General features: G+C 35.7%; 1 protein-coding gene and 1 non-coding gene across 2 annotated transcripts; one reads left to right on the top strand and one right to left on the bottom strand.

Moving 5' to 3' along the window:
• The first annotated feature begins 4,400 nt into the window (after positions 1–4,400).
• Positions 4,401–16,349, top strand: si:ch73-237c6.1 (uncharacterized protein LOC100149189 homolog). The gene is made up of 9 exons (XM_007231907.4): positions 4,401–4,592; positions 4,877–5,018; positions 6,292–6,458; positions 7,487–7,657; positions 8,579–8,773; positions 10,452–10,625; positions 11,388–11,579; positions 14,819–14,930; positions 15,648–16,349. The coding sequence occupies exons 1-9, from the start codon at positions 4,535–4,537 to the stop codon at positions 15,748–15,750; spliced, it is 1,314 nt and encodes a 437-aa protein (XP_007231969.3). The 5' UTR covers positions 4,401–4,534; the 3' UTR covers positions 15,751–16,349.
• A 956-nt stretch (positions 16,350–17,305) lies between these two features.
• Positions 17,306–17,378, bottom strand: trnav-cac (transfer RNA valine (anticodon CAC)). Its single transcript has one exon. It is a non-coding gene; the product is annotated as a tRNA-Val (tRNA).
• Between the last annotated feature and the right edge of the window lie 789 nt (positions 17,379–18,167).

The following is an 18,167-nucleotide window of genomic DNA, read 5'->3' as shown; positions in this document are numbered from 1 at the left end:
GCCACACACACACACGCACACACACACACTGCGCGTCAGCCATGGCGTGAGAGCTACGTGTTGCGAGTGGGAGTGTTCAGGTTATTTCAACCATAATTTTATGGGAAAATCCTACACGTGTGCGCTGCTGTCGTGAGCAAAAACTGTTTACATAGCTAGTTCCCGAGTAGAGAGAGAGTTTTTTTTTCATCATATCAGTGGATATAAAGCAGGAGATCCTGTATCATAATCAGAATAATGTGCATTTTGGCTTCGCATAGCTCTAAAAAATAGTTTATGTTTTTTTGCAATTATTTTTTATTTATTTAAACATAATAAACATAGTAAACAAGAGCACACACAGTGCATAATGTAACATAAAAAACATAGGAAGGGAATCACTCAAACAAAGCATTTTGATTAAGGCTTATGTATGTAGTCCCTGTCAAAAGGAGTTTGTAGAAAAATTGTACAAAGATCAATCATTTAACAACAATAAAATAAAATAGTAAGAACAAACAAATATATATATATATATATATATATATATATATATATATATATATATATATATATATATATATATATATATATATATGATTGTGAGACTAGAACAAAGATGTATAAATACATCCCCCAAATTCCCAGTTGTACAAATTCCAAGCATGTCTATCTATGCATCTATCTCACCAATTCTCACAGTTAGAACCATGGATTACAGTGTTAATTAAGGTTTATAAATGTATTAAGAGTGTTTAATTAATTATTATTGTAAATAAATTGTAAATTTGTGTTGTTGTGCCTATTTCAGGTTGTACATAAAATATTGGCTGTTGACTCACCATAAAGCTGATGCATAGCAATTTTGACAACTGCAGCATAATAGCAAATGTATTTTTTTTCATTACATATATTTCATTGACTATATTCATACCTAGGAGATCAGGTATATGCCATCTCCTTGTTATGGCTTTTTTTTTTTACTTGCAATTAAAAGAATACTTCAGAAATTTGTATGAAACAAATTTTACAGTGAAGGTAAATATTTGTAACAATGTGTTCATTCACAATAAATCTTAATTTTAAACAATTATACTGCAGACACAAAAAGCATTTTTAATTGTATTAATCCTTCTGATATCCCTTCCCACGATTAGCTGTTAGCACCTGGACTTTTCTTCTTTGAAGTCATGCTGTATGTGATTTAGCATTGTCTTGCTGTAATGTGCAAGGTCTTCTCTGAAAGAGAGAGTGTCTGAATGGGAGCATAGGTTGTTCTAAAACTCTGTAAACTGTTAATGCCATAGGCTCTTATTCAACCCCATATCACCATAGACTGCTGCAACACATCATTGGCCTGCCCAGTTGCAAGATCAGGCAGATGGGCCTATAGGAGAACCTGGGATACCAGATTCAGCAACCAATGAGTGTGTAGGATCTTCAGGCCCAGCTGCAACATTTGTGGGGAAATGTGGCACAGGATGCCATACTGAACCTGTATGCTTCATCATATTCCAACTTGTATGCAGGCTAAAGGTGGCTCACGGGATACTGGAGTCTCCCTTCAGCTGTACCATTTTCCACAAAAAAACTTACTCTTTCACTCTAATATTGTAATCATTTGTATATATCATCATTACGGTCACACACATACAGTTTCTTTCCCTTCCAACAACTCCTTCTTTGTGCATTTTTGGTCAATGAGTGTATGTTTTCCCCTCCACATTCATTATTTACAAAGACATTCTTGTTGCTGCTGTAACCATATAATGCTCATATCTCTTAGACATGCCCTCCAAAATACTTCAGTCTTTTCCATACTTTCGTCTAACAATCAAGTCCTTCATGATGCGTATCAGGAGCAGAAAAATCTGAAAACCCTTATACTTCAGGCCCCTAGGCCTCTAGTTCTGGATTTGAGAAACACTGCTCTCTAAAATTAACTCTTGCTTAGCAGGCTCTCCTCATACCAGGCATGAATAACCACCATTATGAGTGAATTTAGTGTTGGGTTACTGAATTAGTCTGTACGGTATGTGTTCAGTCCATACTCCACACAGTGATTGGTCCAGTCTGGAGCCTCCTTACTCTCAGTGAAGCATTCGCACCAATGTTCAAGGACAGCAGATGGAGTTCTAACCAAGAAAACAGTATTTTATCTTAACTGGAAATTTCAACTGAGTTCATCTGAGTGCAAAATAAGGGCTGAAGCATGTTTTTTAAAATAAATGTTGCAATGCTTTTGCAATTTAGGGTCAAAAAGCCAAACAAGGATTTCCCCGTCAAGCCCTGCATTTCTCCATATTTATTTTTATGTTTTGCTGAATTAGAGATTAAGCAATGCAACTGGCCAGTGCAGAGTATCTGCTTTCTCAAGGTAATCTCTTGAGATGGCAGCATTATAGTGCACTATAGTGTGCTTTCAGAAAAAGCTAAGGCCTCTTGTTGCAAGATCTCATTACTCTAATGTTAGGCTGTCAAATTAACTGACTGTAATGAAGACCAAAGGTGATCTGGCATCGTGAAAAAACTGCACACTATGGCACGAGCTGTGGATCTTGTCACTGACTACGGAACCTCCACACACATATTTGCTGGTTATCTTCGTCTTCATCACTAAAGATGATCCATTTGACAGTCTGGCACGACTACACAAATACTAGTTTTAATTTCTGTTGGTTGATTCCTTCTGGGTGCAATCACTGGCATTCATTTGTGAGGCCAACTTGATCCTGTGGGACTAAGTTCCAGTATATCTTGGTGGTTGGATGTTAAAGTTAATGGAGTTTCAGTTAAACATTCCGATAATAGAATTTTACACAATTTTAAAACATTAACCAAAAAAAGAAAACCGTTAGCGTTTTGTTTTTTTTACTGTTGACAAGTATTTACTGGTATTTTTTTTATTAATTCACACTTTGTCCCAGGTTATTATTGTTAGCATTGTGTCACGTTAGATTTGTTAGTAACTTTAACGTATTTTGCACATCCAAACACCATCTGGCGACAGATAGAAGTTAAACAGTACAGTGCTTGTATGACTGATAGATAGATAAATAAATAGATAGATACATTTTCAAGGATATTTTTCTGTTAGTATGTGCAATTAGACTAAAAGCAGAATTTGAGTCATTGTTTATCCTGATCTTTACCCCAACAGCTTTACACCAACAGCTTTACACCAACAGTTTCATATAACAGATAAACCCTCTATTCAGTAGTCTAGTGGAAACTGAGTCCACAAAGGGTTTAAAAACAATCCTGACAGCTGGTCAAAAACTCAATATTTAAACTGTGTTAAACATACAAAATGCTGGATTCAACTAGAGGTCACAGGACTTATGGGAATCTGAGGAAAAGGAGGAAGAAAATCAATTAACACTTTAGGGCAAAATGAGGAACAGCTGACATTATATATTCGATTATATATATTATTTAACTCCACATTAAAATAATTGGAGAAGAAAAAGCAATCCATATGTTTTAATTGTTTTCAGTTATGATTGTAGTTATTTAATCATTTTTAGTAGGTACTGAGTTTCTGAACAATTTGAAGTACTTTCTAAAGAACTTGTTGAAGTTTCTGAAAAAACTAAATCAGCAGTTTCTGAATAATTTGTAGTAGTTTCTGAATAATTTGTAGCAGTTTCTAAATAATTTGTAGTAGTTTCTGAATAAGTTGTTTCAGTTTCTAAATAATTTGTTGCCGTTTTTAAATAATTTGTAGCAGTTTCTGAATAATTTGTAGCAGTTTCTGATTACTTTGTAGTAGTTTCTGAATAATTTGTTGCAGTTTCTAAATAATTTGTTGCAGTTTCTGAATACTTTGTTGCAGTTTCTAAATAATTTGTTGCAGTTTCTGAATAATTTATAGCAGTTTCTGCATAATCTGAAGTAGATACTAAATAATTTGTTGCAGTTACTGAATTTCTAGTAGTTTCTGAACAATCTATATCAGTTACTACATAATCTGAAGTACTGACAAAATGAATAATTAGTAGCAGTTTCTGAATAATTTGTACCCGTCTGAAATATTTACTGAATAATCTGTAGTAAATCATGAATAATTTATAAGGAGTACTGAATATTTATAGTAGTTACTGAAACATTTATAAAGGGGACTGAATAATTTGCAGTAGTTACCGAATTATTTATAGTGGTTAATAAATCTATCCCCTCAGTTCTTCAGTACAGCTGATCTGATATGGGAAAAAAAAAGTCAATGTAACAATCAAACAAACAGGAAAGTGAAACTGGTGACCATCCAGTGAACTGGTGGATGTTTTTGGGAGCTTTGATGATTTAGCAAAAACACACTCCATATAAGGAATACAGCAGTTAAGACTTGCTCTGTTGACTACTTTTTCTGAACGTTTTGATTGGTCTTTTCAGAGTTTAAAATCAAAGGTCAAACCATTGTTGATTGACTGTATTGACTAACTTCAAACCAGGAGACATTAGAGCAAGTATCAGGGTTAGAGACAAAAAAGAATTCATGAGATGCAACAGAATAAACCAGAAGCTAATCTGATCGTTTTAAGGCTTTAAGACTACAATGAAGTCATTAATATTTTGTAAGATACTGCTCCTTGTGCTTCATGTTCAGCAAGCAGGTTGGTATTTATTACTTACTATTACTCATATCTATGGTCACATGCTCATAATTAACTAATATAATAATAATATAAAAACTGTAAAATAACAAGATGCAATTTTGATACCACATTTTCTGCTCATTTAACTTTATATAAAAACAATAACTTTTATAAAGTTTGTTGAATTGGATCTTTTACATTGTGAGTCATGTATGCCATAGTGCCATAGTGCCATGTGTTATAGTCGACTACTATTCTCTTTTACTGTACTGAGTAATGTGTGTGCGTAACTGTTTCTTCAGTCTCTCAGAGCGTGCAGTGCTTCACTGATTTTTCTCTGACCGATGGAACCTGCAGTGATGTTTTGGGGGACTTGCCACTTGAAGACTGCTGCATGAACCCGCAGTACGGCTTTGTGGAAAGAGGGGCTTGCAAGTCTTGTAGGTACGTTTTAGCTTCGCTTTTTGTACAATGGGCCACAACCTATGAGGAATGAAATGTGAAATGGGTTCATAATGAAATGTTACAAATGTAATGTAGCCATATAAACTCATATACAGCTCTGGAAAAAATTAAGAGACCACTTCAGTTTCTGAATCAGTTTCTCTGATTTTGCTATTAATAGGTGTATGTTTACTATAAACTACAGACAAAATTTCTCCCAAACTCCACATACAAATATTGTCATTTAGAGCATTTATTGGCAGAAAATGAGAAATCACTGAAATAACAAAAAATAATGCAATGAAAACAAGTTCATATTTATTTAGTTTTAAGAGTTCAGAGATCAATATTTGGTGGAATAACCCTGGTTTTTAATCACAGTTTAAATGCATCTTAGCATGTTTTCCTCCACCAGTCTTACACACTGCTTTTGGATAACTTCATGCCACTCCTGATGCAAAAATTTATGCAGTTCAGTTTGGTTTGATGGCTTGTGATCATCCATCTTCCTCTTGATTATATTCCAGAGATTTTTAATTTGGTAAAATCAAAGAAAAACATCATCACTAAATAGTCTCATTTTTTTTCAGAGCTGTATTTACTTGTGTATATTATATTAGTAGTCTTCCTCTTTATGGCTTTAATATCTTACCAATTTGTAGCATACACCTTAAAAATAAATGTAAAATATTGGGATATCATAAAATAATTATTAAAAAGAAAAGAAAATTCTGTCATCCCTGCTGCTAAAAAGATACTGTTTTGTTTAACATGTTCTGCAATTACTGCAGCCATAGAATTATAATTTGTATAGATATTTTATTTTTTATTTTCATTTGAGCATTCTCTTTCAGTTTAAACTACATTTGACAGTAATATACCTCAATAACAAAATATATTATCTAAGTTAATTTTAAAGAGTTTCTATTGGTCCATTCATCAAGAAATGTTGGTACAGTGTACGGGACAGTTTGTGTGTTCAAATTATGTAGTAAACTAAAAAAATCGTTTTTCATTGGACAGCGATGATATATTCTTGTCATCAAAACATTACAAGCAAAATATTGTATTTTATTATTTTTACAGTGGTTTAGTAACACAGTAAAAGCTATAAGTAAATCTTCCATTTGGTGGGGTTTGTTTTAAAATGTTATATAATAGCTAAGCCACTTTAAAATATGCCCCATATTCTCTTATTTAATTTATACTGTGACTGAGAGCATTAACAAGGCATAACATATCATATTTGCTGATATGTTGACTTTGTGTACAGGTTTGCTCAGTGGACTGAGTGGAGTCCGTGGGGCAGGTGCTCAGTAAACTGTTTGCAGGGAGTGAGGCAGAGGCGACGGGCTTGTTATGGAATTGGGAAGTGCCAGGACTTCAATCAGCACGGCAGCATCCAGACTGAGCCGTGTGAGGAAAGCAGCTGCTGCCCAGGTATCCACATGGAGAGGATGATACAATATCCAGCAGAATATTTTTTAACTCTTTTTTTAATAACTATATGCTTTTGTCTATTTCGTCTATTTCTATTTCTCAGAACTACATACCTTACATATTAGTTTCAAAATAATTTCTAAAAATATATAGTTATATAATATTTTCTTACCATATATTGTTGCTGAGTAAGCTATAGCAGGTGCTGAATAATTCGTAAGAATTAGTGGTTACTAAATAATTATTGTAGTTATTTAGTACTGAATAATAATAACATTAATAATAATACATTAACAATAAATAAATAAATAGCAAATAAGAAGTAAATAAGTAGTGTTATTTCACATAGTGATGATAAACAGACTATGATATGCATAGTGAATTGAGTAGAGCACCAGGGCAGCAATAAGAAATAATGTATTGCAAATATTAAAGAATAAACTGCTTTTTGAGAACCATAATAGTTACTGAGCAATGTACAGTAGCAACTGAATAATTTGAAATAGTTATAATAATCTTGGGTAGAATCTAAATAATAATTTTAAGTAAGTATTGAATAACTTACAGGAGTTACTAAATGATTCTCTGTAGTAGTCATTGAATAATGTATAGAATTATAAATTGAATAATATACTCTAGGTACTATAGCAATTACTCAATTACTCATAGTAAGGTATAGTTTTTAACTGAATGATATACTAACCATATTAGTAGTACTTCTTGAATTGTTTATAGTACTTTAAATTAACGTAGTGGCATTAATAGTAATTACTAAATAAGTTATAGAAGGTATTTTATACTTCACAATAGTTGCTAAACAATTCATGCTAGTTAACAAATAATTTATTTAGATATTAAATAGTTTACTGAAAAGTGAAAAATTAGTTACTAAAAATATATCCCATATGTATTGTTTCCTTTATTTAATTTATAATATTTACTAAGTTCCTTATGATATTTAAGACAAAATGGGGAACCAGGTTCTTGTATTAACTTCTGCTTTTCTGTTTAAACTTTTCTTTCCTAAGAAAACGGAGGATGGTCCGAGTGGAGCCCATGGTTACCATGTTCAGTTACTTGTGAAACTGGATTCACATTGAGGAAACGGCTGTGCACTGAACCCCCTCCCAAATGTGGAGGCACTTGCATTGGACCCAGAGAAGAAAGAAGTGGTTGTGATACAGGAGTTGTCTGCCCAAGTACACAAACTTTCACAAAAAGCATATATATTTATTATATATACAGCTCTGGAAAAAAATTAAGAGACCACTTCAGTTTCTGAATCAGTGTCTCGGATTTTGCTCTTTCTAGGTATATGTTTGAGTTAAAAGAACATTGTTGTTTTATTCTATGAACTACGGACAACATTTCTCCCAAATTGCAATCAAAATATCGTCGTTTAGAGCATTTATTTGCAAAAAATGAGAAATGGCCTAAATACCAAAAAAGATGAGCTTTCAGACCTTAAACAAATACTTAAAACAAAGTTTTAAGAGTTCAGAAATCAATATGGTGGAATAACCCTGGTTTTTAATCACAGTTTTCATGCATCTTCTCCACCAGCCTTACACACTGCTTTTGGACAACTTTATGCCTTTACTCCTGGTGCAAAACTTCAAGCAGTTCAGTTTGGTTTAATGGCTTGCGATCATCCATCTTCCTCTTGATTATATTCCAGAGATTTTCTATTTGGTAAAATTAAAGAAATTCATCAATTTTAGGTGATCTCTTATTTTTTCCAGAGCAGTATATATTTTAATCATAGCACTACCCTTACCAACTTAATCACAATCTGAAGTATCTGTAGTGGATGGGCAGTTCCCAGTTATGCTTTCCATGTCCTTAGAAAATGTGTTCAAACTAAATTTAAGTAGCAGTCCTGAAGTTCTTTTAATTTGAACATTTAAGCAGTAGTGATCCTTCTGTGACCATCCCTTTAAACCCAAATATATATTAATTCTAAAAACAGAGTGATCTGGTAGGTTTTCCCATATGTCTTTCTGACCATGTCACATCTTTTCGGCAGCATTTGCTGGCTTTTGCAGTAGGAGCAGATTCTGCAGAACCAGACTGAGTTACTGAGTAACTTTTAACAAATTCTGTGACTTCATCCCCTTTAGCTCATGGAGGGTGGTCTGAATGGGGCAGCTGGGGTCCCTGTGCAGGAATGTGCAAACATGAGGGCAACAGTCCCCCCGAACAGCTTCGCCATAGAACATGCACAAACCCTCCACCATCTGCAGTTCCTCCTGGAAATGACTGCAAAGGTCCCATCACTGACACCCAGCTCTGCCATTCTCTACCCTTCTGTCCAGGTAATACATTTGCTAGAATTCTTTCTAGAATACCTACTGTTACATACATGAACAATTTGTTTGACACAAAGTCAAGCAATTACAAACACACAGTGCACGCTGGGGTATCAGTGAAGGCATTTAAACCTCTATCCATGCATTTTTACATAGACAACCACAGACAGTAGATTGGACCATACTGAAGTGCTCTTCAAGATACTTTTAAACTATAGGCATGGTCGTAGAATGCCACATTTTTTTAACAGCCTAAGTCTGTTTACATGTTTTTGCCCTGCTAAAGGTGCCCCAGTCATCCGTAAATGCTGTACTGTAGTTAGTTACTAATCTGTAGTTAGTAAGTGGAATCTCTTACAGCAGAAGATGAAGGATGTGGAAAGGTAGCATAAATTCTACAAAAATAGTCCTGTAAAAAAATTAGGACACTGCATCAAAGCCTTTGTGTTTTTTATTTATATTCATTTCTATGGACATTTGAGATATTTTTAAATTCCTGTTCCCCCCATCTGTATTTAAGCCTCTGTACTTTCAGTGTTAGTTGGTCGATTCTTCTGTCAGGGTCAGTGTTGGGCACATTACTTTGAAAAAGTAATTAGTTATAGTTACTAGTTACTCCTCCCTAAGTTACTCCACTATAAAAGTAACTAGTTACCAGTAAAAGTAACTATTGCGTTACTAATATCTAAAACAACAGAGTATAATAAACTCTTGCTACCATAACTTTACCCTGAAACAGTGATTTAGGCTTTCCAAATATATGTTTACATTTAAATATACACATAAGAGTAGCACGGTTTGACAGGGTAGCACAACTCAACAGAACACCTGATCACTCGGCTCGCCGTGTGTGTGGGCGTATCCGTGACGTTTTTTTAATTCAAATCAAGCAACAGGTGTAGTCAATCGTAAATTTAAGATTTGTTATCCACCTCACTGTAATCTATAGTTATATAAATAAGTTTTCAGCTTCTCCTCCGTGGTTGAAAGGCATTCGGCCACAAAATATCGCTCTGCGGGCCGTGAGTTTGAGATCCCTGATTTAAAGTCCTCACTACAGACAACTGCCTTCCTCTTTTTTATAATAAATAAAAAAAATAAAACTCTACATAGAAAACTACACACAACCTGAACTGACATTACAATGTACAATAAACGACAAACTAACACTGAAAACACAGAGGCTTAAAAACACATGGAGAGAACAGGACACAGGAAACATCTGAGGACAGGTAATGAGGGGGCGGAGCTACAAAAAATAATCACGAGGAACACAGGACTGGGGTGGAGACACGGAGGTACACACAGGACCACGTGGGGAAATGTAAATGCACAGAGAAACACGGGCAAGAAAGGGAAACGATAGGAAACCGGGCCAGGACTTTTTTAAATTCTTATTTCTAGCCTTGAACTAAGATTAATGTCCTTACACCTGAAAAACATTGTAAAACTAATAAGTCAACATTTTGAAAACTTTTGCTTTCACAATATGCAAATTGTTAACCTTACATAGGTCAGCCTTCCTAGTTTGTGTCACAGATGTGAACAAAGTGCCATGTTTCATTTCTGTTTAACTAATACATTTGGTCTGAGCTTTTCTTTTATCGTAGAAGAAGAACAAAACAGGGTTCTGGTACCTGTGGTTGGACCCCTAAAATGGTTTCTGTGTTTTTTTTTCCCAAAGTAAATGGAAGCTGGGGTGCCTGGTCAGAGCCCTCAGAATGCTCTGTGACGTGTGGAGTGGGAAGGCAGACACAGCGTCGAAACTGTGACAGTCCTGCACCCAAACATGGCGGCCTGTACTGCCAAGGCGATGACACCACTATATCACTCTGTAATACTAATAAACACTGCCCAGGTAATGCACACCCACATATTTGACCATTAGCAACGCTAAAACATACATTCACTATAAGGCTGGATAAGTTGAATTTATTTGAATAATTTGAGGAAAATGGCTGTTTAATGTTAATGTGTGAATAAAATTGTTTTCGATTAAGTTTTATTTTTTATTTCAAATAACTGAAATACTGGTCTAATTTAAAATATTTGTAAAACAGTTTTCTTTTTTTTTATTACACTTCAGAGGTGAAGAACTGATGTTACTGAACAAACCATGACTCTAACCATGAATTCTAAATCTATTCTATTCTAAAGTTTCTGTTGCAATAGAGAAAACGCTATAGAGTGAACATTATAGCACATGACATCCTAAACACATCCTACTACATGGAGGCCGGGCTTTTAACCATTATATATGATTGACAAGTTTACCCAAGGCAGTCTTTGGGAATGACTATACACTGACGTGTTTCTGTGACTGGAGGACGTACCCAGTTAGCAAAAAGATTTCTTTAGCTGCTTATGAAACCAATTATTTAAGTTGATTAAGTTGATTTGACTCAAAGGCTCAACACAAATGGTCACCTCACTCAAAGTAGTTTAGGAATATTTACAGTCTAGTTAGTATGTTAAAGGCCAGAACTAAGATTAGGTCTTTCTGACTGTAATAGTGGCCACATAATCTTTACTAAATTCAGGCTTTCAAAATGTATTATCTTTGTAGATTTCTATATTTTTATTATTTTTTTTAATGTGTATTAATTGTTTCTCTATTTAGCGCATGGTCACTGGAGTGAGTGGGGTGAATGGGGTGAGTGTCAGTCAACCAGCTCTAAAGAAAACAAATGCAAGAAGAAACTGGGACAATGGAGGAGAGTGAAAAACTGTTTGGGCAAGGACCACGGCGGTCAGGCATGTCCAGGAGAGAGAGTGGAATTTGGCAAGTGCTTCAACATTAAGGACTGCCCCAGTAAGTACCTTTATAAATGTGCTTTAGTTATAACGCATAATATGAACTGCAGTGTTGTGCGTGAACGAGTTCATTGAACGCGCTAATTTTTTCGTGAACGTTGAACTGAGCGCAACACATTTTTTAATAAAGAACTTGAACGTGAATTAGTTCAGAGTATGTATCATGAACGGCAGACTTCCCTGTAAATGAACGTTGGCTAGTTAATAACATACGACACGGAAAGCACGGAGAAACGACGTGGAGAGCACGGAGCGCGAGAGCGAGAGAGCACGGAGAAACGACACGGAGAGCACGGAGCGCGAGAGCGAGAGAGCACGGAGAAACGACGCGGAGAGCACGGAGCGCGAGAGCGAGAGAGCACGGAGCGCGAGAGAGAGAGAGAGAGAGAAAGAGAGAGAGAGAGGAGCAACGACGCGGAGAGCGCAGAGCGCGAGGGCGAGAGAGAGATATACACAGAGAGAGAGCGAGAGAGAGAGAGAGAGAGAGAGATACAGAGAGAGAGAGAGAGACCAATGATGGGAGTGAGAGAAAGCGCTGCAATTAGGGGTGGACGATATGGCCCTAAAATAATATCACAATATTTCATGGTATTATCGCGATAACGATACTCTTGGCGATATGACAAAAAACACAAAAAACTTTTTTATTATTGTATACGATATGATATTGCACACCTTTAAGATATTAAAAAAAAACAATAATTTTAGCAGATTTATAACAGAAGTCAATAATTGAGAATTACATGATACTAATAATAATAATGCACTCCAAATATCTCCATATATCCAGTATTAAAGTAAAATAAATGACACTTTACAGATATAATCTGTCTCTAGTAGATATTTAATAGGAAATTAGAAATGTGTGAGTTTTTCTTTTGCTTAAAACAGCAAAAAAATTAGTACCCTGATGTGATAATTAGGGGTGAGTGATGTGGCACGATATTTCAGAGTATAATATCGTGATATATGATATGGCACACCCCTAGTACCTACTACTGTCTACTTAATTTAAGTCTTTGAAACCTCCTTTCACGAAAACATTATAATACTTAAGAAATAAACAATAGTCAAGATAAATCAATGCTCAATTTTATTTGCATATAGCAAAATAAAAACATGACATCCCTATCAAACATAAGCCAATATAACTATTACCAATAAAAAATAACTTAAAATTAGGATAGAAGCAGAGCTTCTTAGTCTTTTGTAAACAAATTTAACAGATCAAAACAAAAGTGTTCCAACTAGGATAAAGAACACAAGAAGCCTTTATATACATAAAAGCAACAAGATTTCCCCGTCAAATAAACAAACCTATAGGCTTTATCAACTATAAATAACTTAGTTACAATATAAGCTACAAAAGTGCTTCAGCCAAAATACAACTCTTTAACATACAACATAAAAGGAACATGATATCCCCGTCAAATAAACAAACCTAAAGGATTCATAAACTTTAAATAACTTAAATAACTTACAACATAAGCTATAAAAGTGCTTCAGCCAGTATAAGGAAAATATTGTATGTAGTGGAACTGATTGAGGTGGTTGAACAGATTAGATGTTTTAACGTTACCGCTGCTGGTCGGCTCCACTCTCCGGCACAATTTGCAGCAAACTGAAGTTTAGCAGACCTTCGAGAGTCGAACCAAATCCTCACCACTGAATTATACCTCCCTCCTTCAATTAATCACTTGTGGAAGCGGCAGGGGCATTCATTTTGCATCAAAAATGTCCCGCGCTGGGAGCCAAGAGGACCCGCGGCTGACAAAGAGGACCCGCAACTGACCGCTGACCGAGCGGACCCGTGGGCGGACCGAGCGAACCGTAGGCGGACCGAGCGGACCAGAGGCTGACCGAGCGGACCCGTAGGCGGACCCGTGGGCGGACCCGAGGCTAGGCTAGGCTCGGTTCCGTTCCGTTCCACTCCAGCGCGGAACATTTCAGATGCAAACCGAGCCTACCTTAACCTTGGATCCGCTCGTGCCGGCTCAGTTTGGCTCCAGCGCGAGGCATTTTAGATGCGTAGCGGACCCGAGCCTAGCCTAGCCTAGCCAAATCTAGCCTAGCCTATCTGGCTACGTGCCTATGTGATTACGTCATCACGCACAGAGATAGTCCAGCTACGGAAGCTGATTGTGTTCAGCTGTGCGGCGAGCTGACGCCAGTAAAACGCCTGTCCGTGACAGATTCTGTAAATAATACATATCGATATACCACAAAAATGATATCACCGTTATTGAAACATTTCTTATCGCGATAAATACCGATATCGAATTATTGTCCAGGCCTAGCTGCAATAAAAAAAAATTGCTAGTGGAAGTGATGGGATGGGATGGATTCTCCTTATGAACATTTTCATCACCTGGCAAGAAACCCACAATTGCAGTGTCATGAGCAAATGTCTACAATGAGCAGTTTCAAAGAACGTACAGTGATTTGTAGCTTGTAGTGTGAAAAAAAGTATTTATTTAAATATCTCATGAAAAAAGTAAAATGAACTGAACTTTGAACTCGTTCAGAATTAAAATTGTGAACTTTGAACGTGAACTGTTCACTTTGAGCATGTATGAACTGAACTTGAACTAGTTCAGAAAAGCTGTGAACTGACACAACACTGATGAACTGTGCAGTAGCACAAGAACATGTGAGCACATTAGAATCAGCGGATCATTATAACCTGGTTATAAATATATTATCTACTTGTAATGGTTCTGGTGTTTGGTTCTCCTATTGTCAAAAGAGTAGTCAGAAAATATAGGTGAACTTCAAGAGAAATGTTCAAGTCAAATTTGTGCTGTATGTCAAGTAAAAAAAAAAAAATTACAAACACTTTTAGACACCTTTAGCTAAGTGGCAGGTGCCAACTATTGGAGGCAGCCATTCAGCCATTGTTGCTGGCAGTAACAAGATGCAACAATTTTTATTTGTTTAAAGAGGAATTCCTGAAGATGATTGTGAGGGCAAGAAATGAAGTGCTAAACAAAAAACGAATAAAAATCCATGTTTTACTATAACAAATAATCCTGCAACAAGTCGCCCAACCTTTTCTAAAAAAAACACTCCAACAATGCTCGTCCACATCATTCTGATATTAAAAAAATGACTTGATCCTGGTAGCCTTTGCTTTTTTCTAAACAGCAGTCTTTCTTCTGTTTTTTATACATGCACGCATGTACATCTATATGCATTTATGTGTGCAAGCCTTACATATGACATATTGTGGTCATGCAGTGACAGGCATCTGGTCAGGATGGAGTGATTGGAGTTTCTGCAAACCTGACTGTGGAGAACATTCCGTACAGAAAAGAGTGAAGACTTGTGTACCAGACATCACAGGCTATAGGTAAGGTTAATAAACTTAAACTCAGAAGACATGCTCTTCTTTTAAGGAATTTCAGCAAGGCAGATTTTTGGAAGTCTTTGTTCATAAAGTGTTTTCAAGTGTTTTAGTCCTGACATTTTAATTGTTTATGTCTAGAGCAGTATGTCTTTAGCAGTATAAATAACAAATGGACCAATGAAGCTTTGTGTCATTCTGTAGTCCATTTTATGCCCAATTAAATGCATCACAAAGTATTTTGGTTTGTTTAACACTTTTAAAGTTCTACATGATTCTTTATGTCTTCCCTCAGTGGCGTGCACAGACATTTTGGGGGGCAAGTGCTCAGGGGGGAAAAGGGCACTTTTTAGCGCACTTTTAATTTTACTGCCCCCCCAAGCAAACCAGTCCAGAACCGGGGCTGTATGTGGTCGTCCTCACGTTATCTATCATTGATTTGGGCTAGAGCGGCTAGTTTATCTGGTGACCAGTTGACTAAAGATGCTTAGTAGTTTCAAACCGGCCTCAGTAAATCTTAATAATAATAATATAAAAAACAAAACAAAAAAAACGAAGTTTCAAAAGGGTACTTTGGTTGATAAAGGGCAGAGTATGTCTGCACGCCTCTGTGTTCTCTCATAGTCTGGATGACTTATTAATAGCTATGATTACTTGTAGCCCATCTTCATTTTGTGTGTTTATGAAATAGCACTAATTTAATGCTTGTTTGCTCTTCTACAGTAATGCCGATCTCAGCATGTTCTCTGGAAAGCCCAAAATCAAATGTCCTCTCACAAATGACACAGAGTCCAGACCATGCTTCAATGTTCCTGAATGTTCCTGAGAGACCATTTCCACACTTTATCAGATGAAGGCTTAAGATCTATGTTTTTATGCCACTCGCTTGCAGCTTTGGTCTTTTTACATTTTATGTCAGGTGTGTTGTTAGTCTGCATTTCTATTTACCTCAGAAGCTTTGTACATTATGTCAATAAAACAGTTGGCTAAAGACTTTGGAGTATACCACAACTGGTTTGATCTGGTTTTATATGGCAATTCCAAATATGTCTCACATTTTTATGTCCCAGGTTAGTATTGCTGACATTGTCCCATGTTAGCATTGTTAGTGATACTAGTTGATAACGCATTGTATGGTATTTTTCACCTCCACACACAATGGTTTACGACTGATTTTATGAGACACAAACAGATGAAGTTGTTTTGTAGGCTGGGTTTGTTATCTAAGAGGTAACACTCAGAGGAGACCTGAATGTGTTCATTACACTGTGTACCTGTACTCAGATGTAACTACAATTAAAGCCTATTTGCTTTTGACTTTGATCTGCTCTTTGCTCTGTAATCGACAACCAGTTCATTAGTTTTGTGAATATTCAGGAAATGTATTGTTTGCACATAAAGAACTAATAAAGCTAGTTCATCCTGGTTTCTTTTCTGTACTGTGGCAAAACACACACACGGCTGCTTGAAGTTTTTTGTTTTGTTTTGCATTGAAGCAGTAAGTATAATGTAGTTAACAACCCTAATGAACAAGCCTAAGCTAGGTTACCTGGTTAAGCATAGGTTTAATTTAGGTGGTCTCCTAGCATGACCACCCTGTCCATGCTAAAACAACCACTATGACCATACTTGAACAAACTAGTTGACCAGCATGAACTGTATGAACAGTCTGGTTGACCAGAAGCACCAGCATGACCAAGCTTACAAGAATGAATGCAACATACACAGATTCAAGAGCAAGAGAACTGCTGAATTACCAGTATAGGGTACATTTTCTCATGGATGGTCTGCTTTCCATCCATCTTGACCAACATAAATTTTCTAAAACCAGGTACTAAAATGCTAAAATGCAGACTAAAACAAACAAAAAATCAACATTCAATATTATAATACATCTTGTATCTTTCCATAGATCTTGACCATCAAAGACCAGCGGAGACCACCTAAAACCAGCTACCAACAAAAGTGCAGACAAAAAAAAAATAAGACTAAAATCTTTTAAGACTAAAAACTGTGAAATATTTATATTCTATAGCCTTTATTAATAAAAAAAAGTAAATTTATACAATGGGTCAATTCATGAGGTGGAAAACTAACTGGCTTACCAGTATATGCTAGACTGTGTTTTCTCCTGAATGGTCAGTTTTCAATCCATCTTGACCATCAAAGACCAGCATAGACCATCTGAAACCAGGTTTTTCAACAATTATTTATTTGTGCTACAATTATTTATTTGTGCTGTTCCCGACATTTTCATGTTACTTAAACACTGTAGTATGTCTAGGTGTTTAGGGGAGGTTAATTAAACTAAAATATGTTTATATTGTATGCTTATTTCGCCTATAATCTGTTTAATTCGGCATAAAACAGAAAAAAAATGATGTTTCCGCCCGGTTTCGAACCGGGGACCTTTCGCGTGTGAGGCGAACGTGATAACCACTACACTACGGAAACGCGCTGAGAACACCAACGCACTGATTGCACCTAAATAGTGATACGCAGTCACTGTAAATATATGTCATTGTGGAGAAAATTATTTCTATTGGCCTATTCATCCTAAAAGTTTAATACAATATATAGATATAAGTTGTTGTTGCCTCTCTGTGGCAATAAAAACGTTGCTCAAGGGTTTAAAAGGATTTATCATCGTCGAGCAGTAGAACCACCCAAAAACCTTAAAAGACAGAAACCATTTGATATTTAAATCAAATTTTAGTTTTAGACATTATATTATTATTTTTCTGACTCAATAATTAGACTAAAAAAATCTTATTACCAGTTATGGACGAACCCTAAACGGTGAAATTTTGTTTAGTGAAGGTAGCCCTGTCTTGGAAATGATTAAAATTGCCCAAAAAGTCATTTTTTTATTTTAACTCAGGCATAATTAATTCGATTAAATTAGATACATTAGATTAAGTCACACAATAAGTAAGTTAGCTGCCATGATACCAAAGAACATTAAATTTTTGTTACATTACTTTTAAGATGGAAAAACAACCTTAAAACAAACTATATTTAACACTTCCTAGCAGGCATTGGTTGATGTTGACATTCTGACATTAAATCAACATTTATTTAAAGGGTTTAAACGGTTGGGCTGAGCTCTTTCACACTCATGATACCTTAAGACTGAATATGCTAACCCATAAATAGTTAATAATGATTATTATAATTATTAATTATATCTTTTTTTAATGTCCCTTTATACTGGTAGAATAAAAACAAGAACATGCATATTTA

This window comes from Astyanax mexicanus, chromosome 12, assembly GCF_023375975.1.
Source record: "Astyanax mexicanus isolate ESR-SI-001 chromosome 12, AstMex3_surface, whole genome shotgun sequence".
In the NCBI taxonomy this organism is placed as follows: Eukaryota; Metazoa; Chordata; class Actinopteri; order Characiformes; family Acestrorhamphidae; genus Astyanax; species Astyanax mexicanus.
Note: the sequence above shows the minus strand (reverse complement) of the source record. Positions and strands in the feature narration are given on the sequence as shown.